The 23,341-nt window shown below is 40.6% G+C and overlaps 2 protein-coding genes across 5 annotated transcripts in view; both read left to right on the top strand.

Annotated features, from left to right (window-relative positions):
* Positions 1–14,571, top strand: part of slc8a2b (solute carrier family 8 member 2b) — a 174,782-nt gene extending 160,211 nt beyond the window's left edge. The window contains exons 13-16 of the mRNA XM_085795673.1: positions 2,809–2,933; positions 5,296–5,395; positions 6,871–7,146; positions 9,230–14,571. Of these exons, the coding sequence (XP_085651799.1) occupies positions 2,809–2,933; positions 5,296–5,395; positions 6,871–7,146; positions 9,230–9,606 (878 nt within the window). The 3' untranslated portion in view covers positions 9,607–14,571. The remainder of the gene's footprint in view (positions 1–2,808; positions 2,934–5,295; positions 5,396–6,870; positions 7,147–9,229) is intronic.
* A 1,457-nt stretch (positions 14,572–16,028) lies between these two features.
* Positions 16,029–23,066, top strand: srsf7a (serine and arginine rich splicing factor 7a). Of its 4 annotated transcripts, XR_015037476.1 has the most exons (9): positions 16,029–16,248; positions 17,090–17,323; positions 17,537–17,713; positions 17,814–17,900; positions 18,872–18,913; positions 19,220–19,264; positions 19,949–20,047; positions 20,872–21,425; positions 22,164–23,066. XR_015037476.1 is itself a non-coding variant. In XM_085795671.1 (8 exons), the coding sequence occupies exons 2-8, from the start codon at positions 17,100–17,102 to the stop codon at positions 22,213–22,215; spliced, it is 726 nt and encodes a 241-aa protein (XP_085651797.1). In that variant the 5' UTR covers positions 16,029–16,248; positions 17,090–17,099; the 3' UTR covers positions 22,216–23,066. The 4 variants fall into 4 exon arrangements, 3 of the variants coding, with proteins under 3 accessions (XP_085651797.1, XP_085651796.1, XP_085651798.1); XM_085795671.1 differs by lacking the exon at positions 20,872–21,425; XM_085795670.1 differs by having other exon boundaries at positions 20,872–23,066.
* Positions 23,067–23,341: the final 275 nt, after the last annotated feature.

The raw sequence follows: 23,341 nt of genomic DNA, 5'->3' as shown, positions 1-23,341 counted from the left end.
TGACTTTTTGGACTGTGGGAGGAAGCTAGAAGCTAGAACCTGCAGAGAGCCCACACAGTCACAGGGAGAACAACTCCCCAGGCCCCAGGCCCGGGAATCAAACCTAGAACCTTTTTGCTGAGAGTCACCACCGTGCTGCCCTGTGGAAAACATGCAAGATGGTTACCGTACACACACATTTATATGTCATATCGTTTAGTCTAAAAATGAATAATTTCATTTTTATTCTCAACTTCAGTGAATAAGACAACCAACTAAATGTTGATATTTGGGTTGTTGACATGACATGTATTTTTCACTGTCACAGGAGATAAAAATGAATATAATTAGTATTCTTATCATTTAAAATACAATAAATGGTTAAACATTTATTTGTTCTACATGGACCTGTTGTTATAAAAACTGCTTTGTTATTAGATTTTTTACATTTTTGAGTCAAATCTCAAAATTGTCCTATGGTGTGACTGTCACATGCCTAATACAACGATTTACAACTTTTACAAGTTTTTTTTAAAAGCATAAAATGTTTATAAATAACTCTTTACAAGTGTTTATGAAATAAATGGCAATCACTTTTTTATTCATATATTTCTAAATTCCCAAGAACTTGATACATTTTGTCACAGAAAACCATGTCCTTCGGTGTGACACCTTATTCTGATTTTAAATCGGGTAATTCAACAAACAACTTTATTTAATTGAAGGGCCCCATTCAAATTCCTGTTACTGAAGCCTCTTATGAAGTCAATGACATGAGTACATGGTAAGTTCTTGTCTCAGCATTATTCAAATATTTAACTTTTTCCGAACCACCAGGAAAGTGTTCACTTTTGTTGTCCTTTGGTGTGACGTCACTAAATTATATTTTTGGATTAAAAACTGTTGGTTAAACTACATAATTATGGAGAACTATACAAATGCTAACTGCTAACTTCTTTTAAGACTGGTTTTCTAGGAATAGCATGGTAATTAACTTAAAGGGATAGTTCAACATTTTGGCAAATTGGCCCATTGCCATAATCGCTATAGTCATAGCAGTAGGTTCATTACCTTTAATTGTAGGTGTAAGCTATTTTCAGTACGGCGGAGCGCAGCAGCTGGCTGCTCAGAGCTATGCTATGGAGGCTAAGGGAATTTCTTGGTTTCCCTCATTAAACTCATCAAATTCAACATCCCAAAACTCCACAGCGCTTTTGTAGACAAGTTGTGACCTGCACAACCACCACGCTATGAGATAATGACGGAACGATACGAAACGGAGCCGTTTTCGAGGGTAAATACGGAGACTGCTTGCTGAAAAACTGTCCCTGAACGCAACGCGCATCAGCGGTTTTGTATGAATTTACCTCGAAAACGGCTCAAGAAATTCCCTTAGCCTCCATAGCGTAGCTCTGAGCAGCCTGCTGCTGCGCTCCGCTGTACTAAAAATAGCTTACACCTACAATTAAAGGTAACGAACCTACTGCTATGACTATAGCAATTATGGCAATGGGCCAATTTGCCAAAATGTTGAACTATCCCTTTAACACAAAAGGCTGAAATGTCCTTTAGTGTGACACAATTTGTCATTCGGTGTGACACCTTTGCTAGGCTTTAGCTGTCACACCAAAGGACAAATATGTCACACTGGAGGACAAGGTCTCTTTAAAAAAGCATTTTAAACAATTAAATAAGATATTTTAAAAACAATTTTTCTTACCTTGGCCATTTTCAGTGTTTTTAGTAAAGCTACATTAATTTAAATGTTGCTTTATTATTTGCTGAAAATTTGTATGTTAGTTAGGTGAAAACTTTTTGTTTTGTTTTGTTTAAAAATATGGTTGATATTGTTTGTAAAAAAAAAAGAAAAAAAAGAAAAAATATTCTTTCATTGTAGACATTTTCAAAGTTAAATGAAAAGTATTTCAATGTAAAATCTCTCAATTTCTCTGTTTCTGTCCTTTAGTGTGACAATGTCCTATGGTGTAGTACACATAAAAGAACCAAAAATGTATTTGTATGACGAAAATATCCTAAAAAACGGTTGAGTATTGCATTAGGGCATATATTATCATCATTCTCCTTGGATTATTTCCATTTTTTCAACAGTTTTGAAAGGTTGACATCAAAGTTTGACTCGCATTCATTGCATTTATTGAAAACGGTTAACAAGTCATGGGGAAAAATCATGTTATTCATAATTTATCATTAAATAGATAACACTATATGAAAATAAGTGTTTCACAATTGAGATAAATCTGTCTCATGCTATTTGTGTAGTATTGAAGTTTTTTTTTTCTTAATTTCTTTTACATCACACCACAGGACACATTTATGGTGCAGTTCAGAGGAGATGTTAAAAAAAAAAGTGAAAAAATTGAAAAAGTTAGTGATCACTTATATTTTTTCTTCAAAAAATGTGTTATACAAAAAAATTATTTGTCAACAACCCATTTACATTTGGAGGATACTTTCTGCAAATCCTCCTCTCTATCACACATACACACATGCACACACACACATACAGATATCATCCATCTGTCATTTTCTCATGTCCCTCTCCCACACTGTGTGAGAAAACACACAAACGCACACACACATACACACTCGCATACGCTACAGGATGAAATACATTTTTCAGACCTCAGAAATGTAGTGCTGCTCTGAATAAAATGCTGAGTCACAATCTATTATTGATATAGGTAGAACTTGGGAATCTCTGTGACATTTTATTTTCAACCCACGGCCTCTGATAGTATCTTTCTTGTTTCCTTCAAATCACCTCTCCTTCTGCCTCTCTTTCCCTTTCTACCTTCTTTCTTCTCACAGAGGGGGTGGAGGGACAGATGAGCGCTGAGGAGGAGGAGGCCCGCAGGATAGCTGAGATGGGCAAGCCCATCCTGGGAGAGCACAGCCGCCTGGAGGTGGTCATCGAGGAGTCATATGAGTTCAAGGTGCAGCATCATTTATTTATTTTCATATTTTCATCCCATAGCAATTTCAAGGGTTATCACCAGATCACTTTATGACATCAAGATAAAGTGTTGTAAATAAAGTCTCCCTCACAAAAGAGATCCAATCTCAAGGGACAACCTGGTAAAATAAAGGTTCAATAAAGGCTAATTCAAAAATAGATACCGTAATACTATATAAATTACAGTATGTACTTCCTGCCCTAGAATATTTGGGCATCTCTATCCTGATGCCAAAAACCACAACACTGACAGTGTTTGAGGATTGAGGATTTGTGGACATGAAGGGTTGAACTCTGCTCCTCTGGATGTTGCATAATCCACCATTACACTTTTTTTCACACTAGTGAACCCGGTCCTAACCCTCTCAGCAAGCAGGATCGAGAATGGGTTTGAATTATTCAAAATGTATGAGTTGCCCTTGATACAGCAGCTCACTCTAGGCGTGCAGGATTCAAGCTCTCATGACATGCACAGAGAGCTGCTGCTGCTCTGCCCTGCAGGCCTTCCCCTGTGAACGGAGCAAAATTGGACAAATTAGCTCAATCCAAATGTTTGAAAAGTGTGAGCTCAGGTGTATTCTAAGCAAATAGAAGCAGACAACCCTCACATGAGCCAATATAGACTGCATCTCCCACTGAGCAATGAAATGAGTCTGTTGGAACAGCAATAAGTCTCCATTCACAAAAGGGACAGAAGGTGTAATTGCTTATCAATTCAACAATGGACTTTTACATTAGAACATTGAGGCTCCATCAAGTGCAGTGAACGTCTTCTTGCAGTGTTTTACCCGAAAGAACCGCAGTTGTATGACTCTGTCTGTGTGAGATGCACAAAATAAATAATTTAAATATGGCACCGCAGCATAGCCTGTTGTCATCTGCACTGTTGGCATCTGTGTTTGTAAGTGAGGCAGTCGGTGTCTCACGGGTCAGAGGCCCAGCAATCCTGGAAGTCAATCAAACATTCTTGGTTATTATTATTATCCGATCACTGACTTTAGCAGCCTTTGGTTAGGAAATATAAAATCCCTCCTTTGCTCTTCTGCAGCTTCTGTAAACAAGAATTAACACCTTTTAAAATGGAAACTTTCCACTCAACACAGAAAGCAAACAAATCAAACATCTGCCTCAATCTGAGCCAATTAAAAATCAACAGTGGCAGAGATCGTTTGAGAATTCACCGCAGAGGGCCAGAGAGTACAACGGCAACGAGCACTGAACAAACAACATCAACAAAAGAGATGAATGAGAACCTGTTGTTCCTTCATCACTCCAAACACAGTCGACTTAAATTCAATATCCTCATCCTATATGTGATTACTTTCACCCCGTGTGGAAGTCCAATTGGCCTAGTCTCTTATGATTTGTGAGAACAAACTCACAACAACAAACTGCAGTTCAGTGTGACTGGCATTCAGAATCAGTTCACTGGAGATCAATGTGAGAAGCTCCGGCTGCTGTAGGCACCAGTAGATGAAAATGGCAAGGAATGATTTAATAGTGGATTGCCATAGACTGGTATAAGTGTGGTGTCTCTGCTCATTTTTCTAGTTTGTTATTTAACTTACTGATCATAGCTCCAAAAAAAACAAAACATAATTAGCTTCCTCTTTTAGTTGTAAGTGAAGCTGTAGACAAACTCTTTATGCTGCTGCGTATAGATGTTTTTATTATTGATGCATAGACTCTGTTGTTTTTACTCTGGGAGGTTTATTTTGCTCAGTTTATAACCAACACCACTTAGATACAAGCAGAGGTTTATGAGTTTTGTGAGGTGGTGGCAGACATCTCAGCAGTTGGGAAATCCAATCCTCTGCAAATGTAACAAACGGTGCATGAGAAGATCTTTTCTCTCAATTACATTTCTGTTGTTAATGTGGTTGCTGCCTTGTGTCATCAGTTTACAAAACAGAAGGCAAGGCTTACAATATACTGGCACATAAACTTCTGTGAAGAACAAGACATAACTGAATTAGCTAAAATGTTAGGAGGTTTGTTTTCCTACTTTTAAACAGGATAGTTGTTTCCCTTTGTTATTGGAGTTTGTGCTTAGCTAATTTTAAAGTACAGACATAAGAATGGTATTCATCCTAATCCATAGCTGTTGCACTCCTCTTTCCATCTCTTTCACTTCATATAGTCTAATAAAACATGAACTTTCAAAGAAGACAAACTCTCCAGTATCCAGGCAGTTTAAAGGAGTGGCTGCAACACACCTGTCAATAAAGAAATATAGTTTATTTGTGCTCTACAGTAGTTCAGTCTGATTGCGCCTTCACCCCGTCACCTGGCCTCGCTTGCTACTGGTTGCTAATGGAGTGTACTGTGCTTCTGATTGGCAGAGCACCGTCGACAAGCTCATTAAGAAGACCAACCTGGCGCTGGTGATCGGCACACACTCCTGGAGGGAACAATTTGTTGAGGCCGTCACTGTCAGTGCAGGTGAGCTGTGTGTGTGTGTGTTTTTGTGTGTGTGTGTCTGTGTGTGTGTTTAAATAATAACATATTCCTGAACGGAGACAAAGTCTGAGCGTCTGTGGTGAATGAGACTGATCTACCTGGTTTGTTATTCATCGCAGCTCTGTGAACCAGGGGCCCCAAGTTACCCAATTACTATTGTGGTAATTCAGGTTGGTTGTCTTCACTGATAATGAATAAAATCAGCCAGTTAACTTCTTCAGAAACGAGCACAGTCTGTCTGTTTTGTGACTCTGGGTTTTTTTCTGTCTTGTTTACACCACGTGGCTTTGAGCTGTTCACAGATGAAAGTTAAAATTTGTGACAGAAGTCTTTGTGTATCAGATGGACTGAGATTGTAGCCCACCATCAGATGAGTGAGAGTTTTTCTACATTTTCAAAACATGGGAGCAGATGGCATTGATTTCTCTACTTGCATCTGTTCAGTTTCAATCCAATTCAGCAGGACTTCATTCCACCACATTGTAGAGTCTGACACAGGTGATTGGTTGAATGAAAATGTTTTCACAACTCATTTATAAAATTGTGTCAGTGTGACACAGTTTTCTTGCCACATTGTTGTTAACTACTACAACACTGATTTATGTGAAGGTTGTTCGGCATACGACCGCCCACCTAGACCAGTATTTAACCATGTGTATATATCACAACTCTGTTTTAATTAAAATACTGCATGTTTGATTAAAATTGTACTTACTGAAGAATGATAATGCTGAAACATGACAATTCATGCAGGTGTCTGTCAGAATGAAATCTGTGTTGTTACTGAACCATGAATGGCTGTTAGGACTGTAACTCAAGGCCGCCATCTAGTGGAAGTAACAGTTCACTGTAGACAGTGAGGACTCCACCCTGGTGTTTCTGTGCAGGAGCTTAGATTTGAAGGTTGGATTTTTATTTTTTTTTATTTTGAGACCAGCATTATACAAGTATCAAGTACACAAAGTAGTGTTCCACTTAGGGTTTCACTAAATGATAAAAAAAAAAAAAAAACAAGACTAGAAATTAATTCAGGACGAGAAAAAAACATAGGATCTGCCAGAGACGAACCACATCTGTCACAGATATCATTTGTGCCTGGAAACAGCCTGCTAAGAAATTAATCTTGTGGAGGACCTTAAACTGAACTGAACCAAGAGGGGCACAAGAAGATGGAGAATTTACCCTGATTAGTGCTTCTCTCCACCATCCGTCTGTTACCACAAAGCTGAGCTTTGTAGCTTTGTACTGTAGCACTTTGAGATTGCCTAAATGTAAAGTGCATTACAAATAAAATTTATTATTATTATTATTATTAGCTCCCTAAAAGTCTGAATATGCACATGCTGCAACATCCACAAACTGTTCATATATTTTAATATGAATGTTCAAACCTAAAACCTGTCCTCACTCCATGTTTAAATGTAAAACTTCTCATATTTCTGCTGTTTCTCTCCCAGGAGACGGTGATGATGATGAGGAAGGTCGTGAGGAGCACCTTCCATCTTGTTACGACTACGTCATGCATTTCCTCACTGTTTTCTGGAAGGTTCTGTTCGCCTGCGTCCCGCCCACAGAGTACTGGAACGGCTGGGCGTGTTTCATTGTCTCCATCAGTGTCATCGGCCTCCTTACTGCTGTCATCGGCGATTTGGCGTCACACTTCGGCTGCACCGTGGGGCTCCGGGACACTGTGACCGCAGTGGTCTTTGTGGCATTGGGAACTTCTATTCCAGGTGAGTGGAAGTCCTCTGTCAGTGTATGAGAGCAGGAAGGTATAGAGGGTAACACAAACATGTCCCACTCCTATGTGGTTTTCAGAACTGAAAAGTCAGTGTAGTTTTACATCTCTCCCAGGCTTCTCTTTGGAGCAATAGTAACAGCAATGAACCAGTCAGAGAAGGTGTTGGGGTGTGTCCTCAAGGCCTCAGTGTCTGTTTTAACCAGTTTATTATTACTGCCAGTAATACTGATTATTGATCATTTACATACCTAGTATTAACTTAGTTATTTCATTTTATAATCTGTCATTATGAATCATCATCCTAACATGGCATGTTTTACCCATCGATGGTTTTTTAATCTGAAATATTACTAAATTCAGCTAATAGTGTGGCCTGGGGTGGATTTGTACTTAACAGTCAAAGTAGTACGGTACTAAGTGGGATTCTGAACATCTAGGCCTAGTAAAAGTAACAAAATAAACCAATAGACAATGCATTTGCTATAAACATGTCATGTTTTTTGGGTTTTAAATAAACTGCAACAGAAAAGTGCATCAATTAACAACATCAACAACAATTAAAGATTTTGTAATTATGCAGAATTTCTTTAGGGATCAACAGAATTTATGCACTCTAGCTGAAACAGTTAATTGCTCTTTAATTTAATTTAATTTCCTTTATTTGTTTAAGAGGGACAGTGTACATCAATGAACATTTTAAAAGAATAAAATGTAAATGCACCCAATTATAGCCAAAAGGCTAATTTCCGTTGGCAGTCCCCCTGCCTGATGGAGCATGGCAATAAAACATAAAACAAAGGTATATAAAAAGTTACATTAAGACACATTAAGACAGATAACACAGATCGCTACACAACAATACACCTTATCCCCTACCCCTCCGACCCACATGCACGTACGCACCTATAACTCATTACAGTTTCAAATATACATTAACAGGTAACAGTACCACAGTATCAGTACGCAGTACCACAGTTACACAGTATTGGTACATTAAAAGTGATCACATGCCTGGTTGGCTCTAAGCCATACCTTCAGGCGGCCCTTAAAAGTAGACAGAGTAGGGCACTCCTTTATGGGCAAAGGTAGTGTGTTCCAAACCGTAGCTCCCATCGTAGACAGGGCATTTCGACCGAAAGAGGTCTTCCTGTACGGAACCACACAGTCCCTGTTAGTGATTGACCTGGTAGTCCTAGTTTGTTTAAGTGCAATAAACTCTTTAAGTGGAGATGGCGCCAGGCCATGAAGTACTTTATATATTAGGCAAGCAGAGGAGAATTTACAAAAATTAGGAAAACTCAGCAATTTATATTTCACTAGAATATTACAATGATGGTAAGATACCGTTTTTTTGTCTAAGATTTTGAGTGCTTTTTTGTACAGAAGCTCAACTGGTTTCACGATAGTAGATCCGGTCATAGACCAGCTGGTGATACAGTAGCTTAAATGAGAAAAAATCATAGAGTGCAGAAACATCAAAGCGGCTGCTTGTGACAACGAACCTCTGATTTGCTTAAAGTTGCTAAGGTGATATTTAATTTTTTTTGATAACGTTTTAACATGATTTTTAAATGAAAGTTTAGAGTCTATAATCACACCTAAATATTTGAATTCACTAACAACCTCCAACTCGTCAGTACCCAAAAAAACACCTGAGCGAGAAGGCATGGAAGAAGCAGATTGCTTCGACAGAAATAGACAAACAGTTTTTTTTGCATTCAGAATAAGACATGAACTTGTAAGCCATGTTTGTATGTGTGTAAGTGCTGTAGAAAGCACTTTGGGGCCCCCTAGTGGTCACGGGGCCCTACTCGGGCGCTTAGTTCGCCTATGCCTTATGCTTTTTATTGCCAAAGAGGTGAGGATAATTTGTCAAATGGATGTCAGTGTGACTATTTTTCCACTGTATCAAACATTTGCCCAGGAAAGCAGCAGACAGTAGCATCTCCTTGCATGGCCCAGTCCGTCCACATCCCTGGTTTGGTCGATATCTAGTGCAGCTTCCTGTGTTTGTACGTGCACATGTGTGTGAGAAGGTGCATGATTTATTCCTGTCACCTCTCTCTCTCACTCAGACACCTTTGCTAGCAAAGTGGCCGCCATGCAGGACCAGCACGCCGATGCGTCCGTCGGAAACGTCACCGGCAGCAACGCTGTCAACGTGTTCTTGGGGATCGGCGTGGCCTGGTCGGTGGCCGCCATCTACTGTAAAATCCAGGGGCGAGAGTTCAAGGTGGACCCGGGGTCGCTGGCCTTCTCCGTCACCCTCTTCACCATCTTTGCTTTCATCTGCATGGCGGTGCTCCTGTTCAGACGCCGGCCCTCCATCGGCGGAGAGCTGGGCGGCCCCAGGGTGCCCCGCCTCCTGACCACCCTGCTGTTCCTGGGTCTGTGGTTCCTCTACATCCTCTTCTCCAGCCTGGAGGCCTACTGCCACATCAGCGGCTTTTAAACAGGAGATGGAGAAAGTTCTGGAAGAATATTGCACAACAACACACACATACACTTTAACTCGCAGCCCATACAGTTCACAGCTCAACATGAAACAAGTGTATGATTCATCTGTTTAATCAGCCTCACTGCAGCCTGGAGGAGTCCTGAGCTTTGATGCAGGGGCACTCAAACACTCCAGATACAGTACATGTTCACACACACACACACTTTATATGTACACATGTGTAAACAGATCAGATCTTAAGGGACACACACAGGCACAGTTACAGTTGGGCATGGTGGAGGATGAGAGCAAGTGTTTGTGAGGGCCAGGAAGTGAGAATTCAGAAGGTTATAGCAGCAAATTAAGCAGGAGGAAGAAAAGATGTAGAGACAAAGAGGGTGACTGTGAAGTTTACAAGGCGACAAGAGCAGAGGTCAGCCTCTGGAGCTGTTTCAGCCTGAGAGATTAAAGTCAGGTGGGTTTAGGCTGGATCAGAGGAGCAGGCCTGTTAGTGTTAAAATGGACCAGAGAGCTCTCCACACTGGAGTTACATCCCACAATAAAACATGTCCCGGCCATCTCTCCATCTTTACTGGTACAGCTCCACGTTTCTTCTCCGAGGTGGTGGAGCGAAAAAAAAAGGAGTGGAATGTTTACAACAACATTGAGTCTGTTTACTACGGGAGATTCATATAAAGTGGCGATGCTTGTCTAATGCACAGTATAGATGAAAGCTGTTCTCCACACACGCTGTAAATAGTAAAAACTAATGTACATATAGAGTGTAGTGTTTTCAGTAGGCAGGTAGAGCTGCCTACCCCGGGAAAGAGTTGGAGAGGGTGAAAGAGAGGATTCCCCCAGAATGCAAAGCTACTTATCTGTATAGAAAGCCAGATTACAGGAAACTGAATCGTCTGTTTCTATTCATGCACAGACTGGAACTAGGCCATAGGTCCCAAACATAGGGAAATGAAGACATCATAAATGGAGACTGAAATCTTAACAGACCAAATAAAGAAATGGTAAACTGGTGAAATCAAAGTGCTGAAGTGGCTGACAGTCTTTATGGAGCCACTGCTCCTCAGCATCTTTTTGTGTCGTGTTCCAGTCACAATGTGTCTCTTTACAGGATGTTCCCTCTCTGGTGGAAGATCTTATAGCAAACTGAAGGATTATATTTCTGCATGTGTAGCCAGTTACAGAGCATCTTCTCATATTAAGTCACATTTATACTATGTAAAAGGGAATGAACAGAATCCACCTGTAGATTACATGCCTGCATTTGTGTGTCTGCTCAGAGAATCAACTGGTCCTTGGTGTGTGAATCTGTGTGTAGGCAGACAGGAAGGAGAGAGCATTTTGGTCTGTAAGGAACAAACAAGACATTTTCCTCCTCAGAAAGACCAAACGTGTGGAATCTCTGAGGGTTTCTGCTCCACCCATGGGCTGAGATCGCTGAACAGACATCAGTCATCACTCTTCAATTATTACAAGTGACAAACTCACTACTGTGGCATGTATCCTGACAGACTAATCCTCTATCTTTAGTGACCGCAGCATGTCAGACAACCGAGACTTTAACAGTGTTTGTTTAACTTTTTGGGGCATGCCCCCCTTCTGAGGCCAAAAACGGTTTTTATCAACCATACAAACCAACAACAGGGGAAGTAACTAATAAACAGGATCCATGTTTTGGTGAAATACAGGTCAGCAAAAACTTGTTTGTTTATTTTTCTGACATAAATGACATTCATTCAGTTTAGTTTCACTCCATATTTTCCTCAGTCTTCACAACCCCCCTGAAGTGACTCTACTCCCTCCCTGCACAGACACACACAGTTTGAGAACAACTGGTTAATGTTAAAGAGTGAAGCATCTAAAGCCAGTAAATTACAATTAATAGTGATGTAAATACTGTCTAGACTCAAAACACCAAGATTCACTTATTGATTGGGACACAAGATCCTGCAGGATGTTAGTCTACACCACACTGATGATTCAAGATAGTACCTACTGTATACAATGCCTTAAGGAAAATGTCCAAGTAAAAATCTAGTATTCAAGCTCTCAGCTGATCGAACTGTTCAGACTGCACTTTGTTTGATATAACTAAAACATACTGTGTTGTGTTTTTGTTCTTTTGTCTTTAGTCGAGAAACTGTTGAAGGGAGAGTCACTGGAGGAAAACTGTGAACTGTCACAAGTTTGACACATGTAACACTGGATGTTTCTTTTCTGTGGGAAGGGTTTTGTGGTAATTTGTCCCTGACCATCCATATGTGTTGAGAGCACAATATACTCTGTGTAAGTACCTGCTTAGAATGACTCTCCATCCTGGTGGACGTTGTTTAAAAGGACTAACTAAGCTATCATGTGACGTTCACCAGGCTTTGTTTACAGTCTGTAGGTCAGCAGCAGATAGGGCTTCATTTTGCAGACAGCGGTTAAGTGCACACTGTCTAATCTAGATTTAAATGAGAGACAGTTTCTGTAGTCATGATACCATAGCACATGCTGCTTTCTGCAAAAAAATCACAATAGAAAACATCCTCCCTCAATTCATGTGTTGCTCAGTATTGCATAAAAGAGTTGGAACACGGTAAAATGTTCACAAGCTACTGAAACTACTGGCTGCTAAATAGACAGGATGCACAACAGAGATGCAAACCAGTGAAAAACAATGAACTATGTGACAACATCCTCTGATTTGCTGTGATGTTTACATGCTGACGTTTCAGGTTTTGATCACTGAGAAACATGAAGCCAAAAGCTCTGTACATGAAAAAAGCAAATGTCACAGCAAACGTAGTGAGCAGCGTGCAGCATCATGGTGTGATATGAACTGTTAACTACGACATGACACATCAACAGCCCCGCATCCTTTTGTACACATCACAATAGACAATACAATTACTGTAATATTTACTGCCTAATATTAGTCACCTTAAAATATTTCTGTGAGAACATTGTACTTAGTGCTGCAGCTGCATTACAAACATTTCACCCTCAAATGATAAGTGCTATACAAGTGGAAATTGTTATTACTCTTATTATACACAGTAACATGAGAAAGATTTGATTCATTTACCCTTAACTAACTATACTTTGTAAACTTTCTAAAACCGATTTTGTATCTTTTCCTTACAGATATATCCAAAGTAGATTTTTTTGTACTTCTAAACAATGTTTAGGGTAGAATCAGTATCTAGAGATGGCTGTGTAGATGACATCTTTACTGAATTTAGTGGATTAGATTTTGATATATTTTCCACAGAGGAAGCTCCCCTTTGAACCGCTCAAACAGTGTAGTGTATCATAACTGAGCGTAATCTCATCTCATTTAGTCAAACCCTTTATCTGCTGACATGTTCGCGTCTATGTTACTTATGTATATTTAGTCTCATGAGATTATTTAGATATTTATTTATTTATAAAAGGATTATTTATCTATGGATAAGGTGTGCCACAGGTCCTTGAGGTGAACAGTTTGGAGTTTAGTTCAAGGAGTGTGGTCTCAATGTGCAATAAAGGAAAAAAAAATTCATACACATCTAATTTCGTTAGTGGGTTTTTCACGAGAGGTCAGTTGAGATGTTTTTTTCTGCTGCAGTGTTTGTTGTTAACCTCTGCCAACATACATTTCTTCATCCAGTCCTCCTGAAGAAGGAGTTTTGACTGTAAGTAGCATGTTTACATGAAGAAACAGTGTGGAACATTGTAAGTTTGATTGTCAGTCTTGGGTTGATATGAGCTGAACAGGGACATTTTGTCGATGTTAGTGGTGGCAGTGAGGCAGGTCAGTGGTGTGTGAGGTAGTGGCGGTGACATAACTGAAGTCTACTCACTGAACCAACCAGGTGGGACCAAGATAACACACATACACACACACACACATACACATACACATACACAGGTCTGCTGAAGTAAACTGTGACTGGGTAAAAAAAAAAATCATCAGCCTACTGCACGGACCAGATCAGCTCATGTGCCCAGTGCTCCCAGCTTTGTCCCAGCAGATGTGAACCAGATGTGGTTCAGCACCCAAGTCCAGAACTGTCTACAATGTCCGGACAATGTTCCGTGTTTCCATGAACTTCTGTACTAACTGTCTGGCTTCGGCCTTTGCTGTTCTGTAGCTAGATGTGATGCCTCCCCGATCCAGACTCTCTTCCTCACCCCTCCCTCCCCAGTGTGTGTCTGTGTTTGCCTCCCTCCGTGTTCCTCTGCAGATGCATGATGAATCCCTGTGTATGTGTGCTAGCAGCATGGTCTACCGTGATGGACGCCTATAAGTATATTTTAACAGGTTGATTCCCCACAATCTCAAATACAAGAGATGAATTAAAGTGAGCAAGTGACGCGCACAGACACAACCACAACTCCATACAGATTGAACCAACACACACACACACACACACAGGCAGACAGGATATGGATTCAGAGTCTCCTGCGAATTCGATTTTTTTAACCTTCAGAAGCTCTGAAAAGAGATCCTGCTCGGTTGTGTCAAGGCTACGTCTGCAACGAGCAGCACCCCAGGTCATCTTTTTTGTTTGTTGATGTACGATATTTCTGTGTCCGTGTTAGTGTCCCCTTCTTCTCCCTCCCCCTCCCCCTCCTCCTTGTACTCTTCCTCTACCATTCGCTCCCTCCCAGGTCTTGCTCATTGTGTTTCTCTGTGAAGTTTTTTCCTGTGATGATGAAAATTTCTCTCTGCCTGAACCTTTGTAGGTAAATAATGACAGAGTTACTACAATATCATGTGATAGGCATAAACATTTATTCAATACTGTAATAAATTATTAACTGAAGATGATACAAAAGTTTTTTTATGAAATGCAGAAGAAAAAAATCTTAGAAAAAGATGACAATTTGTTTTTGAGAACATGGCATGAGGTGTAATGTGTTACTGAAAGAAAACGAAGGTCTTTAATCAAGTGAAGTTGACCTTGTTTGAATATAGTTTATTTATTTTCAAGGCGTCATGTGTCTGAGTCATTATTTTTGCACTCACATTCATATTATTTTGTGTCTGCACCACACACGTCATAGGTTAAAACTATGGGCTCCAAACCCACTGGCCAGTTTACGCCCTCAGTAATGCATCACTTTATCAAACAAACATTTAATACATAAATCATGATCACAATTTAGGTGAGGATAGATGTAAACTGCTACATGTATAAACCACACTTGGATATCTTGTGTGCTTTTCGATAATGATGCGACATGACTTTGATTCACCTGTTTAACCCACAACCATGAAGAAAAGGGAAACAAATGTGGGGTTTTCATCTACTTCAACTGAATCATACACTGTGTGTGTATGATTGCTTTTTTCTGGCATTGCCATCCCTGTAAAAAAAAAGAAAAGAAAAAAAGACAATCTCAGTCTGACTCCTCTGGTTCCCTGAAAATGGAGCAAGCCGTTGAACATTGTTAAAACAGGAGCAACTCTCTATATTCAAGAATGCCATGAAGACTCCTCTTAACACCTTCAACACAATACCCCCTTCTTTTATGACTCATATTAATATAGATCCTTCTTTTTTGTAGTTTAAATGACAAAGTAGTAGCTACGCCTGTAGGTTTTAGTGTCAGATGAGGAATTGACCTTACAAACTGATCAAATATAAAGGTAATGAAAATTTGTCTGTATTGACTTTCAAAACTGAACACAAAGTTGAGTAGGCCAAGCTGTTTAGCCAAATACAGTTAGCCAAACATTGTTATTATGACAGCAGAGGACCTTATGTTTTACAAACATAAAAAAATGATTTAAAGTGTAGCCTATACCAAAAAAAAAAAAAAAACACACACACAAAAAAATAGGCCTACTGGTAATTCTCAGTGGTGTTGGTGTTTCTGGGCCCTAGAACCACGTATTTTAATGTTTTGTTAATTAAATTCCGACTGTAACATTTTTGTTCAAGTAGGACTATTTGTTTAGCTTTTTCGCCATAATAAAACAATTACCACCAATATTTCGATATAAAGAAAACACCTTGCAGCGATAGGCTACAACTAAACAAACTAATGTCATTGGCTATTTATTAAAACCATACACAATCTATGATTAAAACAAACGGAAATGAATAGAATTGCAGGTTTTGCTGCAACATCAACAACAACAAAAAAAACACCGTCAGTTTGTCGGAGTTTTTATTTATTTATTTAGCAATAGCACAGCACATCAAAAACTCAAATAGTCAAAAGCACAATAATAGACCATTACAAAAATATAGTTTAAGTTAAAGATGAATAAATAAATCAAAGATAGGTAGCCTACATAGAAAAAATAAAACAGGGTTTGGTTTAACCCATGGATGTATTATATTAACCCAGAGCGATAGATATAACAAAATACATCCATGATATAACATCGCTCTGGTTTAACCGGAAGTGCCTTCCTGCGCAGATGCGGACGTCACGTCGTCACGTCAGGAGTAGGGGGCTTTTCGTCGCTCGTTGCTAACACGGTCACCGACAGGACCGACCTGGACCTGTAGACGAGCTGTTAGAGCTCGAAAGTGGCTGGCTAGCAAGTCCATATCGTAAACAACCTTTTTTTTATGTTAAAAACCACCTCAAACTTCTGTTTGAGTTGGTCCAAACCGCATTTACACTGGGAGCCGAATCAGAAACCAACGGGGGAAGGTAAGCCTAGCCAACGTGCCGCCGCCATTGTTTATGAGCAGGCTGCGGGCGAGGCCTTGCATTCACGGGCTGAAATGCTTACATGCTCATGCGTGAAATGCATGTTGTGTATTCGGTTTTGTTAATTTTGAATGAAAATGTCTGCCTTTATTAAATTAGTGTGGAGCTTTAGCGAGCTAGAAATGCCTCCACGGTCTTAAAGACTCAATGGTTTCGATTCATGAATTGCAGCGGGGCCGTTTCACAGTAACGTTAACGTTAATGCTCTCGCTCCGTATAATATACGATGGCTGTATATCCCTACTGCGCCATGGTTATTCAGATAAACCAGTCGCGTTTGTGAGCGAGTGTGACTCGACTGGTTTGTGTGAAACAGTATCAATGGGAACTGGTATCGGTGTAAAGAGACCGTGTTTGGCGCGCTAACACACCACAGGAACCAAGCGGCGCTGCTGCCGCACCTGCTCAGGATGTGTGTAAAACCTGCTCCTCCGGAGCGCTGTTGGTCATTGTTGTATTGGAGCCACTGAGACCACTGATGCTTATAGGATGTTATTCTCCACACTGGTCGATGGCTTTAGATCTATGTGTGTTGAGGATAACGGTAGACGTCCTTAAAAACCCAAATATTCAATTCCCAATGATTAACACTTTCTCCTGTGAGGTTGGGTCACACCCCGTTTTCTATCCAAACAATAGTCTCTACAGATAATCTGTTTTGTTTGAAAGACGACTGAAACCATTGTACTTTCAGATAGTTGTAGATCAGTTTACTGAGTAATTAACTGTGTCAGGTCTACTTTACATTACACACATTTAAATTTTGCCCCTCTATCAACAGGAAGGGAGAGATGTCCTATTATTCCTCCTCCCGTAGTTCATCCCGGGCCACTGACTGTAAAGTATATGTGGGTGACCTGGGAAATGGTGCTGCCAAGGGCGAACTGGAGCGGGCGTTCAGTTATTATGGCCCACTGAGAAGTGTCTGGGTTGCCAGGAACCCACCTGGGTTTGCCTTTGTGGAGTTTGAGGATCCCAGAGATGCAGAAGATGCTGTGAAGGGCATGGATGGAAAGTGAGTAGTAATATTCTCCTTTAATATTTCAGGAGTGTTTTTTGTTTTGTTTTTTGACAATGGTATCTCTTTGCTCCTGTGTGTTCTGCCTTGTAACAAAGTAAACAATTGCCAGATTTTACATAAAGACCTAAAGTGTCATTGTATCTAAATATGTGAATTCATGCAGCCTGGAGACTACTGGCCTCTCTAACTGATTTTTTATCTGTTCAGGGTCCTCTGTGGTTCCCGTGTTCGCGTGGAGATGTCAACAGGTATGTCCAGGAAAGGCCGTGGCCGCCCCAGCAGACGCCAATTTGACCCCAATGACCGGTGCTACCAGTGTGGGGATCGTGGCCACTATGCCTACGACTGCTACCGCTTCAGCAAAAGAGGCGGCCGTCGCAGCAGGTGAAGGAATACAGGCTGTTTTGCTGCTGGCTTACACAAGCAGTATTTGCCATTGAAGGGGCAAAGGATTTACTGGAACATGTTTGTTTTTCCATTTCAGGTCTCGCTCCCGTTCTCGATCCCGATCCAGGTCCAGGTCCCGTGGACGCCGCTATCGCTCTCGTTCCCGCAGCAGAAGCTACAGCCGGTAAGTTGGGGTCTCACCTAAAAGGAAATATTAATGTGGACACTGGCACGCTGACTAAAGTAGTGTTATTTTTTGCTTGTAAAGTTTGTAATGCAGACAAAATAATGTTAATATACTCAAAATAATGAGTGTGAGCTCTAGAGATGGGAATCGAGAACCAGTTTCAGTTTAGAACTGATTCCAACTTGTTTCATCCATCGACATCATTTACCTTTCACTCTAGTGTAACCGTGTCTGTGTTTGTGATTTATCAGCACGGTGCTGCAAGGTGATAGGTCTGTTGGTTGTGTTTGCGCTATGAAACATGGCACAAGTGTTGTTGCAAATGATACTTGTACCCTGTCACGTTAACAAGTACAGCCACTTCTTAGTAGGTGTTAACACATACACAGTTTATACACTACCCGTCCAAAAAAACGTCACACACTCTAATATTTTGTTGAACTGCCCGTAGCTTTGATTACAGCATCATTTCGATAGGCAATGTCACAACATTTATTTTGATCCAGAATTGCATTCATTTTTCAAAGACTCTCATTGGGGTTCAGGTCTGGACTCTATGGTCACATTAGACCACATTTCTTCCTTGAAGATGATGGTTCCTCACTATCCTTTCAGTCTTTAATAATGCGTTGGACAGTTCTTAACCCAATTTTAGCAGTCTCTGCAATCTTCTTAGATGTTTTATTTGCTTGATGCATGCCAGTAATTTGACCATTCTGAAACAGACTTTTCCAAAGCCACAGGATGTGTCTTCCAACATGGTTGTTTAAGAAATGAGACTGCATCAGTTAAGATTAAATAAATTGTTGCCAGCTGAAAAATAATCATCCATGCAGTAACTATCCAATGGGAGGCTCTTAACCTATTAGCTCAGTTAAATCCAAGTGGTGACTTGTTTTTTTGGAAGGGCAACTGAACTGTTTTGTCATGTTTATTACTAACAGTTAACTCTTTTTTTATTTTCTCAGGAGCCACCGCCGATCTCCATCCTATTCTAGACGCAGAAGCAGGTGAGAACAGAGTTTATATGCTGTAATGATATTTAACTCATATGGCAGTGCATTCATTTGGATGCTGTGTGTACTTAAGAAGATGTGAGAGATGTAACTGCTCCTCATCTGGGTTGTGTTGATCCATTTTTTTAAGAAGGGGGGAGGACTGATGGGCAGGGAAAATAATTGTAAACTCCCTCAGGGATCAATTATAGACATTTGCTACATGTTATTTTCTCCGCCTCACTCTTGTTGTTAACACCTCCAGTGTTGCCCTTATTCCGTCATAGCTGCAATTAAAGCCTCTTTCTCCTGTAACATTAGGTCTGGCTCCCAGCCCCGTTCTAAGTCTCGGACTCCAGTGAGAAGGTAGGTTGTGTTCGCTTCATTTGAGCACAGTTTGTCTGAAGCACACTGTCACTGCTGTCCCCTCTGTCCTGATGGCATGATTGTAGAGTAAGACACACACAAAGTAAGGATTGCTTACAAAATGATATCAACCAGTTTATCTCTGTACTTTGTAATATGTCCTATTTTTTTCATAGTGACTTCAGCCATGTGAGACATATTTGTTAATACATTTCTTGTAGATTTGAGGTTCAGTGTGTAAAGGACGCAAAGACACTTATCAAATCACAATGTAAAGGAAAAAAAGTGAATCAATGGAAAGGAAATAATTTTCACTAGTAACCATGTAAAGTCACTACAATCACATCACAACCATTTGCTAGATTTTATCCATGTAGATGGAGTGAACTGACAAGATGGGCAACAAAATGACATACCATACAGAGGAATTTGTTCTTGTGCACTTGAAATGTTCGTCCAAACTCTCAAACAAAAAGGGAGAACTTCTGACACAGTGGTGGATCAACCCGCCAGTCCTGTCAACAGTACACAATCAAGTTTAGATTTGTGTACGTCTGCTATTCTGTGGTTCTCTGCAGCCATCAATGACACCCATCTCTGCGTAGGTTTGTAAAGACGTTTACATAACCCGCCTTTATCATTTATAGTGACACTGGTAAACTTTTGTTTTTGTGTCCTCTCCAGTCGCTCCAGATCTCGGTCTCGGTCTGGCTCTGCACCCAGAAGACGCTCTGTGTCTCGATCCCGCTCACGATCTCCATCAACCAACCACAAGCGGAACAGGTAAACCCTCAGTCACTGAAACAGTTTAGGTTGTCTAATGAATTACTAGTGCATTGTTTTACTAAGACATTTATAAGTGTGTAACACCTGGGTAGGAAGAAGCTTCAGTGAGGTCTAGATGATCCATTATAGATTGTATATATCACAGTTCAGATCACAACCATCCTGTGTTCCAAGTGAGGGTGAGTTATGTTTTTTACACTGGCCAGAGCTAGATACTCCAAGGCAGGGATTGTCTAATAGACCCTCATTCCACGTGGGAGCGCTATGCTGCCAAACGACCACCACACGACGATGAGATGGGCGACTGCTGAGACTCCTCACCCTCGGCGACTCGGAGAGATCTGCATCCTGCGCAATGTCTTCTGCTTCTGCTGTTGGCTAATAGTGGAGAGAGAGGGCTAGAGGACAGGGCCTTGGGCCCTCTGATGTAGAGAAGTAAAAGTAAATGTAAGATTAGACCTCTCTCTTGTGCTCTCTTTTCCAGCAATCACAAGCTCTGCACTGTTAAACATAAATGTAGCTCTTAATCAGTCCCAGTTGATCTTGGAAAAAAGAGCACATGACAGACAGTCTTTGTGAAGTCTGTAAACTGTTGACACACATTTTATTGGATTATTAACTGTTAAGTAGACATGAACAGAGCTAGTATTTTAAATGTTTTACTTTTTCTTAAATTTGAATTCCCTCTATCTTGAATTTGGCTAGATGAAGAGAACTCAGAAACATATTAGCTGACATAAGACAACACGACACCCTTGGTGTGACTAAGGGTAAGCATCTTTGCAGCACAGTTTTGTTTATTTTTCATATTTTCTTTAAAGCGTGTGGTGGGAGCTGAGCACTGCACAGACACCGCAGCTGATCCCAGGCCCAGGGTCTGCCAGCTGGCGGTGTGTACGTCCTGCGGGAGGGTGACTAAGAGCTGACCTGAGATCAGCCTTCGCCTGCATCTGGTGTTAGACAGCGAGAAAGAGGTCGACCTACCGACCAAACCCTCCCCACAGTGAATGGGCGACCGTCTGTTCAACCGACGCACACGCTCAGACGAGATCAGCCCGCGCACACATACAGTTGTTCTACTAGAGTCACCCAGCCAGCCAGCCAGCCTTCAGACGTACCAGAGGGCTGACCCACACAGATCAGAGTGCGACCACTACCTTTTTTAATCCTAACCTACCAACCAGACCCCCCTACCTACCTACCAGAGTTCTACGGCCTCTGACTTAGCTTCTGAAAGTGAGAGAAAGAGAGCTGACGAGAGATCAGTCTTCAAGAGCCTCCCAGCGCAGTGTTTCTCCAAGTTGTAGTCATCCGTCCTTCAGTCCTTTCATCCTTCGCTTCTCTGTACTTGTTGTTTCTGCCACTGTCTCCAAAGGTAACCAAAAATCAAACCCCCTGACAAGCTCATTTTGATGATGAAAGAAAATGCACAGACTTAAATGTAGTCTGGAAAACTGGTGATGACACAGCTAAAGTTGAGCATTTAACAAGCATGCACAGAGTACAAATGTGTGGCTGCATGTGAGAGTGTGTGGATGACTGAGTGCGAGAGAAGAAAGCAATATGAATTTTAATGGGCTGATATCTCTGAGGAGGCTTTGTCAGATATGTTTTTCTTCTTGTGCCATACATGTCACAACATCAATATCATTTTAGGATTATTCTCTATTATAGTATATCCTTTAATACTCAAAACAATCTGTAGTTAATTTTCTGGTCTTGGTATAGAATAGTTTCCATCTGTTTGTGCTGACCCCTCTTTCTGTGTTGTAGTTGTTGAAGGTTTAAGTTTTAAATCTCTCTACTATGCTGACAACCTGTTCAAGTAGCATTAAAGGACACGGTGTCGCAGACTTATGATATATTTGATTAGCTGTTTGTCCTGAGGGCTCATTTGTGTTTTTAGCTTTAGACCCTGGACACTTAAAAATAATCTGTGGCTCTTGAGATGAATCTTGGTTTTGACAAGTTGAAAAAATATTTACAGTTAAATATAAATGCCCATCCACTTAAAAAAAAATGGTATCAATATATTGAGTAATGTGGGATATTGTTCTGATTATTCTTCCAGCCTCCCTTGTGGCAAGCTAACTCTTTTCCATTTCTGTTTCAGTCGTTCCCGTTCAGCAAGTCCAAACCGCAGCCCTACGCCAGCAGATGACTGAGTGAAGAAGACTATTAGTCCCTCCCCATTACATTTCTCCTTAACAGACCGACCCTCAGTCCCTGCGCCACATCTGCTTTTTACAGCCCTAAAGCAGCTGTTTTTTGTACATGTCTGTCTAGTCTCAGTCATTGAGGTTCAGTTTCCCCCTATAGACTGTATTCTTTTTGCTGTCTTACATTGTTTAGGCTTTTGTCAACACAGCAGACTGGCATCAGTTTTCAATGGACAGGGGTTATTTTAAATTATCTTTTTGCTGCGGACATAGGCCGTCTTTCTTCTTGGAAGCTGTGTAGCAAATGTGACAAGCAACACTTTAAGGTAAAACTGATTGTTGCATTTGACTTTTAGCAGTGGTTTGGGCAGCTTATACAGTTAACTGCAGTTGAAGAAACCCCATTGAAACAGTTCCCAAGGGTGAGGACATTGTATCAAAAAATGCTTTTATTTCTTGTGCTTAAATTTATCAGCCTGAAGACCCCCCCCCCCCAATTAAAATCGGCATAGATAATTTTTTTTGTCTTGCACTCCAGTATGACTATTGAGTTCAAATGCTGTTTATTTCCACTCATAAGAGATACTTACTGGCCTGCATGCCTTTATCTATGATGGCACATTCCTACTGTTGTTTCTGTGCTGCACTTCCCTTTCTACAACCTTGATCATCTTCACTCTGCTGAATCTTCCCCCCTCCCCGTGTGTTTACTGATTTTGTTTCTGTGACCTGATTTTAGATTAAATACTGTGCTCAAGTTTGATTTCAGTAAGGGCTGCTTCAACATTTTGGTTCTGTTTCTGGCTTGTACGGTAAGACAGTGGCAGTTTTATTTTTGAATAAACCTCTTCAACAAACATCATTGCCTTTTTTTTCTTCTTCACCTAGGTGTGTTGGGACTTGATTTATGAATATTAGCTGCAGTTTTCACTACAAATTTTAACAGTAATGTGTCATTGGATTTTCATATGAATGCTCTTACTGTATTTGAACTCTTGTAAGAGGGGACCGCTTGTCAAGCAAAGGACAGCATAACAAACTTGCGATGCTCTATTTTCAAATAAGGGCTACCAAGCTGAAGGAAAATGAGTCAAGTAGTAACTCGACTCAGTTATTTTATGCATAACAGGCC

Source organism: Trachurus japonicus, chromosome 13 (assembly GCF_045865225.1).
Source record: "Trachurus japonicus isolate A0001 chromosome 13, Traja_1.0".
In the NCBI taxonomy this organism is placed as follows: domain Eukaryota; kingdom Metazoa; phylum Chordata; class Actinopteri; order Carangiformes; family Carangidae; genus Trachurus; species Trachurus japonicus.
Note: the sequence above shows the minus strand (reverse complement) of the source record. Positions and strands in the feature narration are given on the sequence as shown.

What these genes read in the sequence shown, in the direction of transcription:
- srsf7a (XM_085795670.1), top strand. Translation starts at nt 17,100, where the DNA reads ATGTCCTATTATTCCTCCTCCCGTAGTTCATCCCGGGCCACTGACTGT. An exon ending in GTGAAGGGCATGGATGGAAA is followed by an intron (nt 17,324 to 17,536) that starts GTGAGTAGTAAT and finishes TTATCTGTTCAG; the next exon opens with GGTCCTCTGTGGTTCCCGTG. An exon ending in ACCAACCACAAGCGGAACAG is followed by an intron (nt 20,048 to 20,871) that starts GTAAACCCTCAG and finishes TTTTCTTTAAAG; the next exon opens with CGTGTGGTGGGAGCTGAGCA.